The 24,340-nt window shown below is 36.4% G+C and overlaps 1 protein-coding gene across 1 annotated transcript in view; it reads right to left on the reverse strand.

The window, feature by feature from the left end:
- Window positions 1-24,340, reverse strand: part of ADAMTS6 (ADAM metallopeptidase with thrombospondin type 1 motif 6) — a 287,287-nt gene that overhangs the window by 18,533 nt on the left and 244,414 nt on the right. The window contains exons 20-21 of the mRNA XM_038530727.1: window positions 21,107-21,236; window positions 11,613-11,817 (exon numbers count right to left, since the gene is read on the reverse strand). Of these exons, the coding sequence (XP_038386655.1) occupies window positions 11,613-11,817; window positions 21,107-21,236 (335 nt within the window). The remainder of the gene's footprint in view (window positions 1-11,612; window positions 11,818-21,106; window positions 21,237-24,340) is intronic.

The following is a 24,340-nucleotide window of genomic DNA, read 5'->3' on the forward strand; positions in this document are numbered from 1 at the left end:
CTACCCATAGCATTTTGAAAACCTGTTTCTATACCTTTCATTCAAAAAAGCAAAACAAAACAACACAAAACAAAACAAAACAAAAAACAAAAAAAAAAAAAAAAAGAAAGAAAAAAAATTCTCCAGATCTACTATAGGAGCTACACTAGACTGAGGAGACAGGGACATGAAAATGATTCAGAATGATCTCTATCTTCCAGGAACTCATAGTTTTTTAAAACAATTATTTATTTATTTATTTTGGAGAGAGTGAGAGAAAGCAAGGGGGAGGGGCAGAGGGAGAGAGGGAACCCCAAGCAGACTTCCTGCTGAGTGTGGAGCCCCTACATCTCTCTCACATCTGTCGATTTCTGTCTCCATCACTGCTATCCTATCCTTACTTCAGACAAGTGTCATTTCCTTCATGTAATATTGAGCTGGTTTTCTAACAGGCCTCCTGTTTCTTGCTCTTACCTTTACTTCACTCTCCAAAGCACAAATCCAATTATATTCTCTTGTGATTAAAAAAAGAAAAATCCTTCAATGGCTTGCTATCGTCTTCAAGATAAAAATTCAAACTCTAAATACGCTTACTATACCCTGATAGGAAGGCTACCCTTACCGCTTCAGATTCATCTCTCCTTAGTAATGTGCAGTGTTCTCCAGGGCTAGCCCAGTACCACACACAATGCCAACACTGCTGCCACTTCCACTAGTTAACCACTACTAAAAATAATGATAATAAGAGCAGCTGCCATTTAATAAACATAGTATATGTCGAATGTCATGCTATCTGCTATACTTTACATGGTCTTCACAAAAATCCTGTGAGATGGCAATTATTATTCTAGTTTTACAATGAGGAAACAGTCTTAGAGTAAGTGGTTGGTAGAAAGTCATGCAGCTATTAAAAGGCAGACCTAATGCTAACACTGTTTCCTGGATGTTAGGCATTACACTATGGACTCTGCACTAATTATCTCATTTAACTGTCACAGCAATCCCAAATCTCAAGAAACCAAGACATGCAATCATGTTCTGCCATCATGTGTTCTGTACAATGAGTAAAGCCCTGATTCCAGTCTCTCAAGCATAACCTACTCGTGCCTAGTCCTCCTGGCTTCACACCAAGTGTCTACCATCCACCAGTGTTAGAAGCCAAAGCCTGAGAGGATTTCTGTCACTTTCTTAAGGCTTAACGTGATCATTGATAATAACACTACTCCCTTACATTTCATTAGAGCTTAACAGTTCACAAAACACTTTCAGATACGTTATCTTTATACAAGCTTTTAAGAACAATTACAGATCTGGAAAGGTTTCTTTGTTGTTTTTTGTTTTTTTGAAGATTTTACGTATTTATTCATGAGAGACACCCGCGGAGAGAGGCAGAGACCAGGCAGAGGGAGAAGCAGGCTCCATGGAGGGAACCTGATGTGGGACTCGGTCCCGGGTCTCCAGGACCATGCCCCAGGCTGAAGGCAGATGCTCAACCACTGAACCACCCAGGTGATCCCAGATCAGGAAAGTTTAAGCAACCTAAAGTTAAACAGATAGCAAGTGGTGGAGCAGGACCAAAATCCTAGGCCTTTGGATCTGCATCGTAGCTCTCAGCATCAGCAGAAACAAAGTCAGGAGAACACATGAGAAGTATTAACTAATTATTAAAAAAAATACATTGAGATAAAGTACAAAAAGAAGAGTACTTCTGACTTTCCAGAGATAGGCAGAAGCACATAGGATAGATAGGAAATTCAATTTTAGTATTTCAAGCTATGATTAGTTCTCCATAGTGGGAACATTTACTAATAAACGCAGTTACGCCACTCCCCTCTCCCTTTACATCTTAAAAGCATATGTATGTACATTAAAGTTGGGGGCATGTGCCCCTTGCTTATTTGAATATCTTTTTCCAGTAGCAAGAAGCTTCTGCTATTATTTGAGGAATGTAGTCATATCTAGCAGTCTTTGCAAGGAGCCTACCTATGCCAAAGTCCTGATTATGATTAGGGGAGGCAGATAATGCAATGATAGACAATTCATTCATTTGTGTCTAGAAGTCCCCAGGAAACCAAAACTACACCAAAACCAGTAACACTGGTATTAATAGGGAGAAGAAAAAAAGAGAATATTTATTAAGCACTAATGACCATTTGCACTAATATTTATTAATAAGCACCAGGAAGTATTCTAGGTACTTTGGGTGTCATAGTTTACCTGATTCTCACCAAAACCTCGGGAAGTACTATTTTCACACCCACTCTACAGGTGAGGAACTGAAGCATTAAGAAAGATTTACAGATAAATCCAGATGGCAAGTTTCTACCAGAACCAAGCTCTGAAAGGTCAACGTACAGAGACACAAACCCTCTGTGGGACAATGTGCAATCATCCGCAAAACTGGGCATACAACAACAACTTCTACTGAGGCAAAAAAAATAATTTTAGAAAATGACAGCCCGACTCCACGAAATAAGCCAAGGATATTCCAGCCCATCGCAGTAGAAGCAGAGATAATCAACTGGATTCTCAAAATAATGAATGACTGAAAACTACATTTCTGCCAGTTTTTGATTCAGTAAATATGCCAGCCCTGACCCCTGCAGATCTAGCCACAAATACTAGATGCCTGTGGCCAAAGCCTCAACTCTCTGCTTTCTGGAAATATTGTACTTCTTAACGGTGATTTAAAAATTAAATATTTAGAAATTGCTTATTAAAAAAACAAAAAACAATAAAGGCATAGGGATGCCACTTAAGCCAGATTCATTCCAGGAGAACTCTATCGAGAAAATTATTTTGACCTTAGGTCAGAGATGTTCAAACAGAGATGTTCCTCAGCTTGTATACACTTTTCTTCTTCCTTCTACTTTATATAGCCTACATGTCATCTTTCCCTCTCTCAAGCCTTCTGATAAATATGTTTCTTTATCCATCTGACAGCTTCAGTTTTATTTAACTATCTAAAAAAAAAGACATTTTAGGAAGGCAAGATGTAGCCATGATTATGTATATGATTAATAGATATTAATTATAATAATAATCATTATTATATAATTAATAATAATTATAATAATTCAGAGCATGCATTGGTCTTTACTCATGTAAAAGGGTAGATTTTTACATATTTTTTTACCACCCCCTAAAATTCACTAGTAATAGAAGTTCAATTTTTTAGATGAAAGCATAGTTATAAACATCAAAGCTCATTCCATTCACTCTCACAATACATTAAAGGTAGCTGGGTGAAAGATACGATCTCAGTGGACAATCCATTCTTTAGTAAAATTATTTCTATTTTCTTTATTGCAGGTAAATACCTATTTTTCCTATTTATTCATATAATCAAAATTTCACAATATATCTAAAATCTGACCAGACCATTTGCTTTTTGTTTTCGTCTCAGTGGGATATAGGAGGTAAGTTTTATGAGAGATGCATTTTTGCTTTACCTTTAATGATCAATGATTAAAAAGCAAAAACATATTTTGCAGAGAAAAGTATTTGAAACCACACCAGGGAAAACAATTTGACTCTCACTTGCAATAGGGTAGAAATGTTAACGTTTTGGGGTTAGACGGAATTCTCTCTGGAGAGGTAGTTTTAATTCACTTCGTTATAGCACCAGAGCAGAACCTAGGAGTAGGTAAGGTGATGTCACAACTGTCTCTAAAAACAAAGCATAGTCCCTGTAGGTAGCTTCCTACCCTTTCCAACGTCCCCCAGCCCCATTCATTCCTTCTTAAGTAATGCTACCTAAATGTAAGTCCTATAAAATCAATTGAGTATGATGCCAGCCGTCATCCCCTTCTCCAAGAGTAAGTACAAGAAACAGACCTTTTTTTCGATGGCTACTCTGTGGGAGTCAAAAGAAACTATTCCAATACATCAAAAGAATGGCTTAGGATTGCTGGAGCCCATCCACAGTATGCAGCAATACTTTTAAGGGTTATTTGCCAAGAGAGGGCAAAAAGAGAAAGCCATTTAAGTCCAACATAGCATGGGTGATCCCAAGAGTGAAGCTAGATTATAGGAAATGGGAAAGCCGTGGCTTCATTAGTTTCACAAAAGGTTGCTGAAGAGCCATTTTCCACCAAGGTAATTTGGCTTTTTTTTTTTTTTTTCTTTTGCCATAAACACCGGGTGGGTTTCACTGATGGGGAAAACGAAAAAGCGAAAAAGCGGTTCCTGGCTTTGGAACAATGGAAATTTTATATTGGAGCAGCCGGCAAAGAAAAGGAAAAGGTCAAAGGGTACATTCCTCCTGCTGCAAAATGTTTTCACCAGTTGAACCTCACCCTTGTGATGAGCAGAGCTCAGATAGCTGATAGTTGGAAGTGGGGAAGGGGCAGAAAAAGGAGGGAAGTTTCCAGGGCGTGTCAAAGGAATATTGTGTGAAATGTTTGTAGCAGGTCACTAAAAAAGATGGAACATTCCCTGCTCTGCTGCTAGGACCTCCTCTTTTCATTAGTGGGAGGTATTCCGTTCCTCAAGGTAGAACAGGCTCCTTGTTCTCACTTTGGTCTCCAAAGCTACTCAGACATTTATTTCATTTAATGTATTTACTTTCACTTATTTTTAACCCAGCAAGGGAAGAAGTGGGCTTCCTAGCAAAGTAAGAAAATGGAAGTGTGAGTGGACCGCTCCTTTGGAGAATAAACAGGAAAGACTGTAAGGAATAAAACTTAGCTCTTTTTTCCTGAGAGAGACCCAAAATATGAAGATGATGGTACAGGTATTGATCAACTAGATCTTTGAGATGATAAGAGGAGCATTTCTTGACCTATGTTTGCCCCTGAACATTTTTCTTGGCTTGTCATGGAGAAACAACAGCAGCCAGCAATGCTTACTGGAAGTGGTAGTCCTAACATGTGCGTGCCACACCCTCAGCTCTACTTCTTTTTTTTTTTTTTTTTTTTTTTTATTGGTGTTCAATTTACTAACATACAGAATAACACCCAGTGCCCGTCACCCATTCACTCCCACCCCCCGCCCTCCTCCCCTTCTACCACCCCTAGTTCGTTTCCCAGAGTTAGCAGTCTTTATGTTCTGTCTCCCTTTCTGATATTTCCCACACATTTCTTCTCCCTTCCCTTATTTTCCCTTTCACTATTATTTATATTCCCCAAATGAATGAGAACATATAATGTTTGTCCTTCTCCGACTGACTTACTTCACTCAGCATAATACCCTCCAGTTCCATCCACGTTGAAGCAAATGGTGGGTATTTGTCATTTCTAATAGCTGAGTAATATTCCATTGTATACATAAACCACATCTTCTTTATCCATTCATCTTTCGTTGGACACCGAGGCTCCTTCCACAGTTTGGCTATCGTGGCCATTGCTGCTAGAAACATCGGGGTGCAGGTGTCCCAGCGTTTCATTGCATTTGTATCTTTGGGGTAAATCCCCAACAGTGCAATTGCTGGGTCGTAGGGCAGGTATATTTTTAACTGTTTGAGGAACCTCCACACAGTTTTCCACAGTGGCTGCACCAGTTCACATTCCCACCAACAGTGTAAGAGGGTTCCCTTTTTTCCACATCCTCTCCAACATTTGTTGTTTCCTGCCTTGTTAATTTTCCCCATTCTCACTGGTGTGAGGTGGTATCTCATTGTGGTTTTGATTTGTATTTCCCTGATGGCAAGTGATGCAGAGCATTTTCTCATGTGCATGTTGGCCATGTCTATGTCTTCTTCTGTGAGATTTCTGTTCATGTCTTTTGCCCATTTCATGATTGGATTGTTTGTTTCTTTGGTGTTGAGTTTAATAAGTTCTTTATAGATCTTGGAAACTAGCCCTTTATCTGATATGTCATTTGCAAATATCTTCTCCCATTCTGTAGGTTGTCTTTGAGTTTTGTTGACTGTATCCTTTGCTGTGCAAAAGCTTCTTATCTTGATGAAGTCCCAATAGTTCATTTTTGCTTTTGTTTCTTTTGCCTTCGTGGATGTATCTTGCAAGAAGTTACTATGGCCGAGTTCAAAAAGGGTGTTGCCTGTGTTCTTCTCTAGGATTTTGATGGAATCTTGTCTCACATTTAGATCTTTCATCCATTTTGAGTTTATCTTTGTGTATGGTGAAAGAGAGTGGTCTAGTTTCATTCTTCTGCATGTGGATGTCCAATTTTCCCAGCACCATTTATTGAAGAGACTGTCTTTCTTCCAATGGATAGTCTTTCCTCCTTTATCGAATATTAGTTGCCCATAAAGTTCAGGGTCCACTTCTGGATTCTCTATTCTGTTCCACTGATCTATGTGTCTGTTTTTGTGCCAGTACCACACTGTCTTGATGACCACAGCTTTGTAGTACAACCTGAAATCTGGCATTGTGATGCCCCCAGATATGGTTTTCTTTTTTAAAATTCCCCTGGCTATTCGGGGTCTTTTCTGATTCCACACAAATCTTAAAATAATTTGTTCTAACTCTCTGAAGAAAGTCCATGGTATTTTGATAGGGATTGCATTAAACGTGTATATTGCCCTGGGTAACATTGACATTTTCACAATATTAATTCTGCCAATCCATGAGCATGGAATATTTTTCCATCTCTTTGTGTCTTCCTCAATTTCTTTCAGAAGTGTTCTATAGTTTTGAGGGTATAGATCCTTTACATCTTTGGTGAGGTTTATTCCTAGGTATCTTATGCTTTTGGGTGCAATTGTAAATGGGATTGACTCCTTAATTTCTCTTTCTTCAGTCTCATTGTTAGTGTATAGAAATGCCACTGACTTCTGGGCATTGATTTTGTATCCTGCCACGCTACCGAATTGCTGTATGAGTTCTAGCAATCTTGGGGTGGAGACTTTTGGGTTTTCTATGTAGAGTATCATGTCATCGGCGAAGAGGGAGAGTTTGACTTCTTCTTTGCCAATTTGAATGCCTTTAATGTCTTTTTGTTGTCTGATTGCTGAGGCTAGGACTTCCAGTACTATGTTGAATAGCAGTGGTGAGAGTGGACATCCCTGTCTTGTTCCTGATCTTAGGGGAAAGGCTCCCAGTGCTTCCCCATTGAGAATGATATTTGCTGTGGGCTTTTCATAGATGGCTTTTAAGATGTCGAGGAATGTTCCCTCTATCCCTACACTCTGAAGAGTTTTGATCAGGAATGGATGCTGTATTTTGTCAAATGCTTTCTCTGCATCCAATGAGAGGATCATATGGTTCTTGGTTTTTCTCTTGCTGATATGATGAATCACATTGATTGTTTTACGGGTGTTGAACCAGCCTTGTGTCCCAGGGATAAATCCTACTTGGTCATGGTGAATAATTTTCTTAATGTACTGTTGGATCCTATTGGCCAGTATCTTGTTGAGAATTTTTGCATCCATGTTCATCAGGGATATTGGTCTGTAATTCTCCTTTTTGGCGGGGTCTTTGTCTGGCTTTGGAATTAAGGTGATGCTGGCTTCATAGAACGAATTTGGAAGTACTCCATCTCTTTCTATCTTTCCAAACAGCTTTAGGAGAATAGGTATGATTTCTTCTTTAAACGTTTGATAAAATTCTCCTGGGAAGCCATCTGGCCCTGGACTCTTGTGTCTTGGGAGGTTTTTGATGACTGCTTCAATTTCCTCCCTGGTTATTGGCCTGTTCAGGTTTTCTATTTCTTCCTGTTCCAGTTTTGGTAGTTTGTGGCTTTCCAGGAATGCGTCCATTTCTTCTAGATTGCCTAATTTATTGGCGTATAGCTGTTCATAATATGTTTTTAAAATCGTTTGTATTTCCTTGGTGTTGGTAGTGATCTCTCCTTTCTCATTCATGATTTTATTAATTTGAGTCTTCTCTCTCTTCTTTTTAATAAGGCTGGCTAATGGTTTATCTATCTTATTAATTCTTTCAAAGAACCAACTCCTGGTTCTGTTGATCTGTTCCACAGTTCTTCTGGTCTCGATTTCGTTGAGTTCTGCTCGAATCTTTATTAGCTCCCTTCTTCTCTTGGGTGTAGGATCTATTTGCTGTTTTTTCTCTAGCTCCTTTATGTGTAAGGTTAGCTTTTGTATTTGAGTTCTTTCCAGTTTTTGAATGGATGCTTGTATTGCGATGTATTTCCCCCTTAGGACAGCTTTCGCTGCATCCCAAAGATTTTGAACGGTTGTATCTTCATTCTCATTAGTTTCCATGAATCTTTTTAATTCTTCCTTAATTTCCTGGTTGACCCTTTTATCTTTTAGCAGGATGGTCCTTAACCTCCATGTGTTTGAGGTCCTTCCAAACTTCTTGTTGTGATTTAGTTCTAATTTCAAGGCATTATGGTCCGAGAATATGCAGGGGACAATCCCAATCTTTTGGTATCGGTTCAGACCCGATTTGTGACCCAATATGTGGTCTATTCTGGAGAAAGTTCCATGTGCGCTTGAGAAGAATGTGTATTCAGTTGAGTTTGGATGTAAAGTTCTGTAGATATCTGTGAAATCCATCTGGTCCAGTGTATCATTTAAAGCTCTCGTTTCTTTGGAGATGTTTTGCTTAGAAGACCTTGATAGCTGCGCGAACTCTTCTCACTGTAGCATTCTAGCTGGTCTCTCTTTGAATCTCAGCCCGAATTCATAGATTTTCAGGATAATTTGAAGGTTTTCTAGGTAGTTTGGTGGAGACAGGTGATTTGGAGACCCTACTCCTCCGCCATCTTGCTCCTCCCTCCTCAGCTCTACTTCTTTCTCCTAAGCTTTGTCTTAGCTATCTTTCTTTCCTTTTCTTTTCTTTTCTTTTCTTTTTTTTCTTTTCTTTCTTTTCTTTCTTTCTTTCTTTCTTTCTTTCTTTCTTTCTTTCTTTCTTTCTTTCTTTCTTTTTCTCTCTCTCTTTCCTTCCTTCCTTCCTTCCTTCCTTCCTTCCTTCCTTCCTTCCTTCCTTTCTTCCTTCCTTCCTCTTAGAGAGTGTGTGCACGAGAGCTGCTGGGGGTGTTGGGTGGGTGGGAGGAGGAGCAGAGGGAGAGGAAGACAGAGAATTTTAAGTACACTTCATGCTCAGCACAGAGCCCGTGCAGGGTTGATCTCATGTGGGGCTTGATCTTATGACCCGGAACGAAGCTATCTTAAAGAAGGTAGCAGAAATGTTATTTAAAGTGCATCTAATTTATTCATATTTCTTCAGGCAGCCTCCAGGAGTGCCCAAGAGCCTCTCATGCTGTTCGAGCAAGTAACCTCTAAGAGTGGATAGATAAGAATCAAAATTCTAGGGGCTCCTGGATGGTTCAGTTGGTTAAGCATCTGACTCTTGATTTCAGCCCAGGTCATGATCTCAGGGTCCTGAGATGGAGACTCATATAGGGCTCTGTACTAGGCATGGAACCTACTTCTGATTCTCTCCCTCCCTCTCCCTCTTCCTGCCCCCCTGCTCTCACATGGGCACCCGCACACTCTCTCAAAACAAAAAGGAATCAAAATTTGAAAAGCAGGGTATTTATAACCTATATGAGGTTGATTTCAGAAGAAAACCTTAAAATGTTAAATGGAACCATACAATAAATATACATATGCCATTTCTGAAGGTGATCATATTTGTTTTATGTTAAAATAAAAATGTAATGCTATAGAAAAATGTAGATCAAAAGATCAATGTGAAATAAATCTGTGCATGTGAGTTTAGTGTTTTTATGGTTGGCAGAAATATCTTCTTGTTTCTACTTATGAACTTAACGATTTTATTCTACTTTTGGTAGAAAGATGAATGTATAAAGTTCTGTATTCAATCCTTCTTATGAATTACTATTCTACTCAATCTTATTTTCCATTTATTCTTTAAAACAAACCCTCTTCTCCACCCTACTTTCACCACAAGATCTTTGAGTTTCTGTTCAGGTGTTTCAGGAATATTCTCTGAGTAAGTAACTGAAGAAATAATTATCCTATCACCAGGAATATCTTCTCTAGTTTCTCTATTCTCTTCCTATTTCATATTCCATATTTCAACATTCAGTTTAACTCCCATCAAGTAAAAAGCTTTCTGATCCTATCTCAGGCTATTTTGACCTTCTTTTAGCTCTAAATTTCTATATCACTTATACATTTATATCTCATAATTCACCATTTATTAAACACTGTCCTATATTATTCTCTAGTTGTTTGATGGATATTTATTTTCCCAAGCTTATAGGATTACTTTGTATTATTCATAGTGCCCATTCCAGTGTGTTTAGTTAGCACTGAATTATTCTTAGGGACTTGACCTGAAACCCTCAGACTGTTGAAGCCAATAGTCAGGTCTCCCATTATGATTTTCCAATAACAAATTTGTCAACATTCAATAACTATTTATGAACTTCTATGAGGGTCTTGGGGACTGAATTTCAGGTAAAATAATTATGAACATATGTGCAACTCTGTAGAATGTCTATTCCTTATCAGTAGATTTTTATCTCCCAAATCAATTTAGAAGTTAATCCACCCACTTTTAGGGAACAGAAGATTTCATACTGTTTTCCATAACTACTCAGTGAATACCAAGAATATGTCTACTATTTGATTGAAACACAAAAGTTAGGTGGGCAGATGTAATTACTGAAGCTGGAGTATGGCCAGGAAACTTGGGAGAACACTCCCAATTCCCACCACAGATTCCATAGATAACCACAACTGGTCAGAATCTCCATTTCCATGTACCATCTTAAACACAGGTCTCTTTTAGGCCCATGCCTCTAGCAAAATAAGGCCACTCCTGGAGTAAGATTTGTAGGGGGAAAAGTTACATCCAGGGTTCCTAAAGATCAATGTATGTTTTCTTTTTGTTTATTTGTTGGGGTTTTTGTTTTGTTTTGTTTTACAAGCTTAGGAGGTCTACAGGAAATACCCAAAGCAAGTACCACAACGTTTCCAGCAGGAAATGCATCCTGTTTTGCTAAATTGGAAGAATTACCTTTAGTTATATAGCCAGGTACTCATTCTTTTTAATATTAACCAACACTACAGAAGAATTAAACTCTTCTTTGGGAAATGTGGAGAATGGTATGGTGTTTATATGTCTCATGCAGAATGAGGAGTCAAGAATTAAACTCTACCCCTTAACCTCATTTTTCATAAGACCATTTTTCTGAGTCCTCTGTATTGTTTCAGGCTCTTTTATACACATTTATGCCCAAAAAACATTATCTTAGGTCTCCTTCACTGATCATAGAAGCAGGAGTAATGATAAAATCTGAATTTGACTTTTTGGCATATTATAACCCTTTAATCCGTGTTTCTTTCCCAGATGCAACAGAAACAATTAAAACATATTTAGATATATAATACGTGATTAAAATTTGATAAATATTGCTGTGCATGAATTATGTAGTTAGGCTACATTACTTGGGAAAAAAGACATATCACTAATTCTGAGCTTATGTTGCTGCTCAAGAATAGCAAAGAAAGAGAAGAACCACTTATGTGAGTCCTCATTATAATAATATTCTTTCAAATTTACTTTAGGTTTATTTTTAACAAATTGATGCTGAGTTTCTCATTGATTTCCCTAACCCCAAAAAACCTTGCCTCCTGACAAGCAGCAATAAAGCATGACAGGACCAAATTTACCATTATGTAGTCCTTACTTGTTGAGTTCTAAGGTGCTCACATGCTTAGGTGTCCTTAATATTAAATGCTTTGGGATTGATAGTTAAGACATCTTAAAACATACAGCATCAGATTTCCTTACTTCTGACCAGTCCAAAGCCACCCACTGAGGTGGACATGACTGGTTGTTGCAGGGCTCTTTTTCAATAGGCCGGTGTGTTAAACAACCACTGTAGTCCAGGGTCTCCTCCTCAGAAGGTCCAATCTTCCTGATGCAGAGCACTGCCCTTGTGCGCATTCCACCATCACAAGTCTTGCTACATTCCAACCAATCCCCAATGAACCACCTATAGCAAGAAGTGGGAGAAACACAGAAAAACATTTCCTCAGGGTAGCCAGAAATTTTCGGCTGTGTGAAAGCACTTTTTTCAATGGACTACATCCTCTCCCTTAAAGAGCTGACATTTCAGTGTTGGTCAATGTGATAAATGACAAATGGAAGGGCCGCTAACGGAAAAGATAACACAATGTCAGCTGCCTTCCAAGTGGAGTGCGTGGGCTTTGGAGCAAACAGAATCAGGTCCAAACAAGTAATGCACTCTATGTTTTTAACTGCACTGATATTTCTCCTTTCCTAAATGAAATTTTAAAAAGAAGATAACAATATAAACCATGAGGCTGTCATGAGGATTAAGTCAGGTAATAAACCTGAAGCTCCCAGTCATGCACTGGTTGAGTGTTTGACAACTGGCTCTTTATGGGAGGGCAGAGGTCTTGATTTGTTGCATTTGCCAATTCTGTGGTGTGAATACCTATCACCCATTTCAGCCTACATCCTTGCCATGTTGAACATACCAAGAGAAGATATGTTAATGACAGAATTTCAGGAGCCAGCACTAGCTTGCTTCATTTAGCACATCACTGAAAGCTTCTAACATTGTGTCTGACATACAGTAAAGAAGAAACAGTAGCTTTATTTGTTATCATACTGAGGCAGGTTCTCTTACAATCAAGGATTTTGTGCTAAAACCACATTAAAGGAGCTAGGGAATTATTTTTTGATTTTCAGAAATGAATGTCAGGCTCTGCAGAAGATAGAAGGTGTTTATTATGCTTATGGGGCAGAGAAAGCCGAGGTATCCATCCTGAAGGTATAGGAGTCTTTAAAACCCTGCATCAAGAGCACAGCCTAAGCCAGCTCTGTGAAAACATGGAGATCCCTTATTTTGATTCTCCACCCCTGAAAACAGCTTCTAAGCAGCTAATGTGGGAAGGAGCTGAAATAACAAAATGAACATGTTTCACATTTGTAGGTGAACCACTCTTTTTCCCCACAGCCATCAATGAACTTTCATCTATATGTAATTTCAGGGGGAGTATATGTGTGTCCATGTAAAACTTCTGCAGAACTCACTCTCTTAGGCACATTATTTGGCCAAAAGGTATGAATCAAGATACAAATCAGGCCAATGAGAATTTGACTTTAAAATTTTTATATTTCAACTAGAGCAAAAGGGGGCCTTTCCCTTCTTGTCATAGAAGTGCATAAAGATGTAAGAGCTGCTGGTGGCCATGTGCCCTGTCAAGTGGAATTAGCTGATGTGAAAGAATGCAGAAGAGCTAGAGAACCCTGATGGTGCTTGAGTCCTGGATGCTAGCCATTCCTGAAACTAGATCCACTGTTGCCCTTCCCTCAGCTTTGTTAAGTAAACCAACAAATCCTCATCTGTACAGAAAGTAGATGAAGTTGAAGTTGTATTATTTCCAACCAGAGTCCTGATTGATATATTATTGCATTTAATTTGATAAATACATGCTGAATGCCAGCTATATTCAAAACATTGCACTTTGTTTTATATAAGAAGTAAGATTAGTGTTAGGGAAATTGTTCTCCAAAATCATGAAAAGAGCAATGTTGAAATTAGTACTAGATCCCCCCGCAGTTACTATCTCCACTAAATTTCATTTAAAATTTTGCTGAATAGTAGGAACTAGGTCATAAGCATGAGGTCACAAGTGATTTTCTTCAATCCGCAATTATAAATTATGCAACTAATCTCAGCGGATATGCTCATACTCAGGTAAGAGACTATCCAGACAGAAGAGTATGAACACTTAAGAACATATTTCTCACAATTTCTGTGAGCTTAGTTAATTGTGCCAGTTTTGCCTGTGGAAGATAATATCTTAATGAAGTCAGAATACTAGTTTCTGTATTTGAGCTGGTAGTTAGCCAAAAATGCAACAATGGCCTTTGTTCATTATTATTTGTATTGTCTTATATTAGTTATAGAGGGAAATCAGCATTTAGAAATATTGTAATTAATCAGTTTCCCCATCTTAAAATACATCTTTCCAAAACCTAAAAATTTTCAACCTAAAATTTACTTAAAGAATGACAATTTAATCCTGAGAATCTGATTTTTTTTCTAAGTCATTTTCCAGAGGAGATTTAAAGTGATTTTCATATTCTTTCCATTTTGTTTTCCACAGATGAACATGATCCCAAGTTGTTAGTACCATTTTTGGTAAAGAGGAAAATGTGTACTGAGAATAATAACTTGCATGCCAGCCATAGTGAAACTCTGATTCAATTCGCAACAGTGATTTCATCACCAAGATTAGGGGATAAAACAGAAATGTGTACAACTCAGCCACAAAAAGTCCAGTCATACCACCTCCAGCCATGATCTCATTAGGTCTCATAATGTAAGAGGGATGGAGGCCTTCAAATTAAACACAGGTGCCCGGAGTAGCAACAGTGATTCAGGAGGTGCTGCTGTTCTTTGTTGCACGAGGTCAGGACCACCTCCGCCTTTTTATTCTTTGTCCTCTCTCTTATTGCCAACCATCTCTTAGGCTAGATGGATCAGTCTAGCATTTAATTTGGAATGTATGAAAGTAAAAGTATTAACCACCCTCCCAATCTCCCTTCTGACTTAATTCTGATTTCAGTCCCTGTTGCATCTTTATTGCTCACCAAATCATCCCTTCCCATGTCTCTCTAAAGGATTAAATCACACCCTAGTTATTTAAATAGTTTTGCAATTTTGCCACTGCATCTACTCATCTTATTTTTCCTATTCCCCTGTCCAATGTGAGACAAGACGGTTTCCTTCACCTTCACTCTTCCCATTGTATTTGACTCTCTGATGACCTTCTCCCTACTTCTCCTTTATTCCTCCTCTGGATTTAGTGGTAAAAATATGAACACAAAAATTCTATCTGTTAATATCAATGGCTGAATTGTTATAATCTGAACAATAATGGGAATGCTTCTTGTTGAGCTCAAATTATCTTCATCCTCACAAGTGTCTCCATATCCATTACACATTAACAACTAGTGGGATCCATGTTTGAGGGTCTGAAATAAGAGTGGTGTGGTGCAAACCGTGTTAATCTTGACCTATAGTGTCTGCACATTAATAGGAAAAATAATACTTATTGGGGGGAGGGTACAAGAGAGACACAAGAGATATTTTCCACAAACCTAGGTTAACCAGAATATGTTTGAAGAAAGAACCAATCATAAAACCAGAATATTATTTTTGCTTTTCAAGTTAAAGGGAAATGGCAGAACATGTGGAAATAAACTGGTATGAGGTGTTTGACTTAAAAGAGAGAGGTAGAGAGGTTTCCCAGCTTCACCCTAGTGTCAAACATCTAATTATCAACTCTTCTCATAAACACAACAAAGCAAAATTTTAAAAAAACTTCATAATCTCAAAATAACATCTTTTAAAAAAAAGATTTATTTATTTATTTGAGAGAGAGAGAGAGAGAGAGAGAGAGAGAATGAGCTAGAGGGAACATGAGCAGGGAGGGAGGAGCAGAGGGAGAAGTAGACTCCCTGCTGAGCCTGGAGCCCAACTTGGGGCTTGATCCTGGGACTCAGGACCTGAGCCAAAGGCAAATGCTTAATGACCACTGAGGGGCCATCCAGGCACCCCTCACAATGACATCTTAACTCAAAGAAAGATTCAAATACATAACCTCTTAATTACTAAGATACTAGAACTTTGTTAGATTTTAAAATAAGTTTTAGAAAAAATTGCTAAATATTAAGTTGGTAAAAAAAAAAAAAAAGAAAATCTGTTCATTCCTTGGCTACTTGGAAAGTAAAACTAATATTATGCATAAGCCTCTATGCTCTAGACATTCCACAGTTGAGATTTTTCTAAATTGAAAAAAATGAATATAATAAACATCTCTGAAATTATGGCAATGAAACAAACAAGTATTTTTTTTTTTCCAAACAAGTATTAAGTATTGGGAGTATTCAGGTGTCACTGAACATTTGTCACTTACGATGTTAGTGATGTGTGGTACAATGAGAAGACATCACTAGAGATTAGTGTACTCTCATCATGATGGGAGTTGGACTAATGATTTCTATGATTGTTCTCATGTCTTAAATTTTGGAGTTTTACAGAGGACTCTGATGAAACTTCCTCCAAACTTAAAATAACAGATTATAGTTGTCCTTGGCTGAGGTACAGTGACTCAATTTAAGTGTTAAACATTATATCATAAAAGATACCATTAAATAAAACCTAACCTAACTCTCAAATAAAAATTTCTCCCCAGTCCAAGCATCCTTTAGCACTTTTGTTCATAACTCTCTTATTGTACTTAACATATTTGGCCTAAACTATAGTTACTTTTATATGTATTTACCCAATTAGATTGTCCTTAGGCAAGGGAGCCATTTCTCCCAAAGCACAATGCCTTTCACATTGCAGTTGCCTAAAAAATGTTTCTTAGCTTGCGGTCACAGTATTATCACAATGTGTAATACTCTATTGTTTTCACCCCTCTGATTTTCACAACTTTAAAAACCACAGCATCATACAGGAATAATATTCACTATCTAACAATACTTCACATGAAGCCATATATAGAAACATTCTTTCTATAGAAAGATAGCATGGTCAAAACTGAACTCTTGCTCATTCTGTTTGGATTCCAACTCAGCATTACTTCCTTTTCTCATGGTGGGGCACTAATTGCCTATCAGTCATGGTCTTTAATATCAACCCCTCCCTTTTCCTTTTTCCAATTATTTAAGCCTTTGTCAGGAATCCCACCATTTTCACTCAATGCCTCTGGAATTCTTGTTTTTTTCCTGTCTCTAGTCACCACCATCTTGACTACTATACTGTTTCTCACAAAAGAGTTGCTGCTATGAAAACATTAATTTTTCCCAGCAAGGCTTCCTCTGCCTTTCAAGATCTTACAAATAAACGCTATTAATATTTCTCTACCAATGCCTCTTTCATCTATTCTTCTTAGTCCCTTCACCTTCTTTATAAACACAAAGATAAATTTTACTCTATTTTTCCAAACCCTCTTTATAAAGTCTCCAATATGACTGAAAGATATTGGAAGTATTTCATCATTTAAAAGGATAATTCTGGATTTTAAAAATACCATTAGGAATTTTAATAATGATACTGGGAATTTGAAAAGAAATATAGATCCTTTCCTCAAAGTAGGCAAATATATTTCAAATAGATTACAGTTTACTTTAAAAAAAAAAGAGAAGGAACTTTGAAAGAAACTTTGAAAATATAATCTTAGAGTGGATAAGGCCTTCCTAAATATTATACCTAAAAAAGAAATAAAAGTTTGATAGTTTTTCTATGTAATATTTGAAAGTTTCTGTATGTAAAAATAGATAACACCAAAGATAATAAAGAAATAAAAAAAAAAGAAATCATATGACAAACTAGGAAAAAATATCTGAAATAGAGGTAAAAGAATTAATATCCTTAGTACATTAAGAGTTCATAGAAATCAGTAACAAAATGACAAATATTTCAGTAGAAAAATGGTATAGGTTAGGCCATGCAGGGAAAAAACAAAAAGAGGTAATACAAATGGCCAGTGAACATAATTTTTCAATGTTTCACCTCATGTGCAATCTAAAAATTCAACATAAAACAACAATTAAGTATCAAGCCTTTTTCCCCCAATAAAATAATCAAAGATTGTTTCTAAAATAATACTATGCAGGGGTGCCTGGTTGGATTAGTTGATTAAGTACCCAACTTTTGATTTCAGCTCAGGTCATGATCTCAGGGTTGTGAGATGGAGCACCACTTCAGGTTTGCACTGGGCATGGAGCCTGCTTAAGAATCTCTCTCCCTCTCCCTCTGCCCCTTTCCCCTACCTCTGCTCACTCAGTTTCTCTCTAAAATAATAATAATAATAATAATAATAATAATAATAATAATAATAATAATAATAATATCCAGTGTTGTGCAGCTCAGGGAAATGACATTGTAATACACTCTTAGTGGCAATGTACATCCGTACATTATTTCTGGAGAACAATCTGACAATGTTTCACAGACTAAAATATATTTCTGTTTGAACAAGGAATTCTATTCCCATGTATTTACCATAAGAGCATAGTTATAGAAAGCAAATGTTTAGCAGCAAAAATTTTTAATGCTGTGGTATTTTAAGAGATCGAAAGCTAAGACACAGCCAGAATTGTTCAACAGTGGAAAACTAATTAATTAAACAAGGACATATCTACTAAATGCTGTAGAAGATACTTAATGTTCAAAATATCTTAAGGACTAACTACAAAGCATCAGATAATAGTATAATGCCATTTTGTTATATATACATGTCTATGTAAACATAGAAAAAAGACTGGAGATATACGCTTCAAAATATTAACAGTGGTATTTTGAGTATTACAGGTCTTTTTATTTTCTTAGTTTTACATATCTGTGTTTTTAAAACTTTATGCTTAAATATGTATTACAAAAACCAAATATGATTATCATATCATCATCTGAAAAAAACCTATCTCCTTTCCTTTCTTCTACAGTCATTTGAAGTATTATTGAATTCAGTAGTCTTTCAATGATTTTTATCTCTAGAATACAAATGTCTACCGCGAATTTTAGGATACAAAATAACGAGTGATATTTTCTTTTTCATAGTTTGAATTCAAAGGAATAAAAAAAAATTAAAAAGGAATTAAGAAAAAAATGGACTAATAAATAGAAATATTTTAAATATCTATCTTTAGCTCTTTATGAAAAAGAAGTCAGCCTAAATTTTCTTTTTCATATTCTCTTTATCAAATTCCATCCTCATACTTCCAAACTTAAAAAAAGGTTGATAAATGACTTTTTATTTCAGTTACAAAAGGAAAGGAGATAGGAAACTTAATTTTAATTATATATTCATTCAAATGTCAATTATCCTTAAACTATATATAGTATATACATAATACATACACATAAATATACAAAACAACTCCAGTGTAATAGCCAAGCCCATAATACATGGGATGGAATGATGAGCCACTGAAATCTCAAAGGACTTTTGAATAGCATTTAAGGTGAAACAAATAAAAAAAGTTGAAGCCAAAATAGAACAGGTGTGACGAGGACCACTCAGAGGTCTTAAATGGCTGATCACATGCCAAACATAATACTTAAAATCCTGAGTGTCAAGAAATTAACTTGATAGGTTGAGATGTACAATTACATGAAAATAATGTTGAAACTTATTGGAAACATGGGAAGGAACAAAATTTAGCCCATGATTTTTAGCAGTTTTCTCACTTCTTTGAGTTAAATTTATAAAAATAATTGGCAGAAAGGAGAAAAATTTCTTAAAAATCAAATGTTTTTGTAATATACATCATAGGTCATATTTCTATAGATCATAGGCCATATTTCTATACTTTTTCTTAAATGCATGTCTGCATTTTAAGAAATTATTTATATCATGATCACATTTTGAAAAGAAGAAACATGAAAATTTAAGTCTTAGAATAGGGCACCTGGGTGGCTCAGTCAGTTAAGCATCTGCCTTTGGCTCAGGTCATGATCCTGGGGTCCTGGGATTGAGCCCCGCATTGAGCTCCCTGCTCAGAGGGGAGTCTGCTTGTCTCATTTTCCCTCTACCCCACCCCCACTTGTGTGTGCTCTCTCTCTTTCTCTCGCCTTCTCTCTCACAAATAAATAAATAAAACCTTAAAAAAATAAAAGTCCTAGAATAAAAATTTCTTTCACTCTAGATTCCTTGCACTCCTTGTTTGGTAGTCACTGCCACTGTTTCAAAAGACTAGCAGTAAATATCTTCCTTTAAGATTCAAATATTTGGGCAGACACTGACTTTGGAAAATGAAAGTTCCTAAGGCATTACTGTACTGAAACAGATTAAGGAATGCATCTTGCTTTAACCTGAATTAGGGACCTGAATCCCTTATTGTGACTTCTCTGTTGTTACTGCATTGTAGAGCTTTCCTCTCCAGTTCTAAGGAGCTTGAAATATATAAATTCATTTGATATTTTCCTTATCAATTTCAAGTTGGGATAATTAGCTAGCCAGGAGGATAATGGTTACCCTGATATCTCAAACAAGGATGAAATGCCATTTGCATATGTTCTATCTTGCCATTGTCAAACAGGTAAAATCCCTACAAAGATCAATATTTTTATGATCAACTCAGTATCTCTGTCTTCAGCATCTTTGTCTTTTCTCATGTAATCATTGCCTTTTTTAAAAAAAATTTTTTTTAAGTAATCTTTATACTCAACATGGGGCTTGAACTCATGACCCTGAGATCAAGAGTTGCATGCTCTACTAACTGAGTCTGCCAGGCTCCCCTAATCATGCCTTTTGTTCAGTCCAGAAACCTTTCTTTTTTTTTTTTTTTTTTAAGAGTTTATTTATTTATTCATGAGAGACAAGAGAAAAGCAGAGACACAGGCAGAGGGAGAAGCAGGCTCCATGTGGGGAGCCCAACATGGAACTGGATCCTGGGTCTCCAGGATCATGACCTGAGCCAAGGGCAGATGGTCAACCACTTGAGCCATCCAGGCGTCCCTGTCCAGAAACCTTTCTGTTCTTACAGATTATAAAGTGTGACTCACTGAAAGCATGTCCATATTGGTAAGTTTAAATTTTTCAAAAGTCATCATTAAGATGGATGGGCTGTTAGCTTGTGCCTCCCTTTACAGTGAGCTGTAACTGCTACATTAATTGGCAGAATGAGGCTGAAGTCCACCTCTGTGCCTGTGCCCCAAACCCAGAAGATAGGATGACTTAGGATGACACAACTTAAAACTGGGTCAGCAAATTAAAGCACTGATATCCCATTACAGAATATTTCTAAAACATATTAAGAGTCTTTAGGCCTTTAGGATAAATATCTGGAAAAGATAGGACTCCACATCGATCTACTGTGTTAATTTGAACTTAGACACCATTGAAAAAAAAGATACCATTATTTTATATACCATTTAAAAAGATAAAAACAATGCTGATTATTACTGTAAGTAACACACTATGAATTGCAAGATGAATCTTAATTTCCAAGATGCTAAAATGTGAGAAGGTATATGCTTTAGAATTGATGAAATATGATAATTTCCAGCACTGTGCCAGGATCAGTCTATTGAAGTTCCTGTTTTAAAGGATTTCATTACCTGAAACCTATAGATAAATAGGAATCTTTGCTCAGTGAAAGGGACATCAAAATTATACCCTCAGATACGCTTTATCCTCTTTTCATAAGATATGAATATGGTTTGAAATATGAATAGCTCATGTTTTTCTCTTTGAATTGAAAGAAAACAATTCTCACTTCTTACTCTTACTTACTCAGGTGGGCAGGGCTCAGTGTTGCAGGCTCTTTGATTTTCAGGTGGTTTACTGTCAGGGTCACAGTAATTGTTCTGGACAATAGAGTTGTCATCCAATCTTTTACAGACCACCTCCTGTCTTTGGACACCTTGAGAAAAGGAGGACATTGTTAACTGAAGAGTAGTTTACTTTCCACTAAGTTAGGTATGCATAGCTTTCCTCTGGGGAATCAACCTCACGGATCGCTGCTGTTTTATCTGTTCCAGAAACACTTGACTGCTTCTCTAAAAAGGAGAGAAGTCCTGGTCATTATACTGCAATTTTAGGCAAAATTATTGTTCTCATATTTAGAAACATAACTGTTTTTAAGTTCAGAAAAGAAACTATTGGTAATTTTAAGCAATTAGCATTCCCATTTGTAAATTCTTCTTCATGCTTACCTTAAAAAACAAAAAACAAAAACAAAAAACAAAACCAAACTTCATTTTCCTAAAATATTGTCAGATAAAATGTATGAAAATACATTTCAATGCAAAACAATGATTGTATATCTGTTTAAAAATAAAAACAGTAGGGACAAATTCACTTTTTGATATTTTGTAGGACAAATCCATCAGTTTAAATGTCTTTGTTAGCAACACATCACATTCACACATTTCATTTTTGTTCTTCCATTTGTAGATTTATTTCTCTAAAAGCCCACAAAGACTAGAATTTAAAGATTGCAGTAGGCCTCTTTTAGACTGCATTAGTCTGTTTGCTTTAACAGAGTTGGCCCCCTGTTGATTACACCATTGTCAAACAGTTATATATATATTTCTTGAAATAATGGCTTAGAAAATTATTATCTCAATTTTAAAAATTAGTCTATGTGACCTGTTTGCCACAGCTAAAAATATTCCCATTATAAAATTTGTAAAATTCTACATGTATGTTTATTATTTATTGGCAAAGATATCCACCACAACTTGCTCACATTGCACAAAATACAAAGACACACACAAACATACTCTTATTTGTAAACATCCCTGGTGAGTAGGCTTTAAGCAGTCTCATTTTTTCTTTAGTGTCAAAAAATCTAAAGAAGCAAAGCAAAGCTAGGTATACCAAGATATCAGAGAAAAAGGTAAAACTAAAAACAATGATATAAGTTTCAGATTATATAGAGGTAGCAGGTTACTTTTGAAATTGGATATAAAAACGTAAACTATCCTCTTTCTCCCCAACCACATCCCTATAACAGGTAAGTTAAATTTCCCGTTAAGAGTTAATAAAAACAGCATTAGCAGTATCCAGGAAACCACAGCTTCACACCTAGCTAGCCCCACACAAACCCATGGTTTTGCTTTTTTTTTCTTCCCAGCTGCTTTTAATAGCACCCCAAAGAAAAGACTTTAACCTCAAATTAGGGAAATCAATGTGCAATAGGACCTTTCAGTGAAAGAAACTGTCACCTTAAAAGCCATACACCAAATGCTTCCCCCAGGGTGCTTATAAGAGTCATGGAAATTCTGTATGTGCGGATGCCTCAGACATCATGCGATACATACCTTTAGCTAAGCAAGGTAGGGAAATCTATGACCCTGATTGGGAAAATTAAGTCTTGTAGCCTCCATGATGGTGGCAAGCAGCTGAAGAAGGTATATTTTATTATTGGCAGTGACCCAAGACTCTTACTAATTTCTTTCAATAAATTTTTAGGTTTTCCTAAATTCAGGGGTCTAACACATAGGCAACAGTTTACTGGCAAAATATCTTAGAATATGTGTTGTATTCATTCCCTCCTAATCCCTAGAATAGGTCAAATCTCAGTTTATGTGACAACAGTTTGGAATTTTTTAACTATTAAGCGTTAGATTTTTGAGGGAAGAATGATTCACTTTAGGCATAGCTGTGATCCATCCACAGATGTTCCACAATATTCATCAGCTATCTCCCCATTGTGTCATTCCAGTGGGCAGATAACTAAGTCCATGTGACCCACCTAGACAAAAAAATCTCTACCATTAGTCAGAGGATTCAACTACCATTTGCCATAGTGGCTCAGAGTATTCATCCTCCCAATTCAATATGTTGTTCCTATCAGGAAGAGCAGGGGATTATTTTTGTAAGTTACCATGGTCATTTCTTAAAAGTCATTCAAATATGATTATACTTGGAGAGGGAATCTCAAATCACCCATTTACATGGAGGACTTAAACAACTTTACCCGACTTTGATAATTATACTTAATAATAAAAAAAAATCTGATTACATTTGCAATGAGAGTGTTGTCATTCAATTTAATATTTTGGCTGTTTCTCAGGAAAGAATAAACATTTTCAGCACTACAACATAGAACTGATGTTACTTTGCATCGGTGTCAGAAACATCAGTTCAGTTTCTACAAGTTAAAAGAAAATTCTACTTCCTCTAAATTAACCCTGGAAATGTTGTTTTGTTATAATCACATTAGTTTTTAAAAGTAGCCTTTAATGTAAAAGTGAGGCCTCTGCAATTTGAATCACAGGTGAGATATTAGTTATTAGAGGTGAGATTTGTATTTGATCTTAAGATAAATTCTAACAATGTATGTATCTTGAAAAACTTAACTACATAACATTTATTGTTGAAAATTTGGAAAGTAAGCAAAATCACAAAGAACAAAATAAAAAATATCCACAATCTCGTATCTTTGTTCTAGATCTTTATTTTTAAGGCTATTTTGCTTTTTGGTGGGCTCCAGGAATTTGTTTAAAATTACATAGTACACAAGCTGAACATGCCACTGAAATGTAGTTGACAAGTCATTCATTCATTCATTCATTCATTCATTCATTCATTCAATAGAGAATAGTTACTAAGTATAAGGAACCATATTTCTTAAGAGATACTGAACTAAGTGCTAAGGATTACAAATTGACTTAATTTTGTCAAGCCTTCCAGACCTCTTAAAAACTAGGAATTAGGACATTTTGGGGTCACTTCAGTTCCATAACTTTAGAAAACTATTCTTTACGAAGTAAAAATTAAAGTCTTCAAATAAACAGCTGAAAATACTCTATATTTCATGAAGATGCATTTTTCCTTGCATTCATCTTTTATTAATTTTCTTCTAAAATGTTCTATTAGACAGTATGGTATTTCACACTCAAAAACTGACTATACCAGTAATCTATTCCAAATCTTCAGACAATGCTGAATTGTCTTCCTCCAACAGCATAAAAATCCCCTTCCAACTTTTACCCCCACACTTGGCAGATTCACAGAATT

Source organism: Canis lupus, chromosome 2 (assembly GCF_011100685.1).
Source record: "Canis lupus familiaris isolate Mischka breed German Shepherd chromosome 2, alternate assembly UU_Cfam_GSD_1.0, whole genome shotgun sequence".
NCBI lineage: Eukaryota > Metazoa > Chordata > Mammalia > Carnivora > Canidae > Canis > Canis lupus.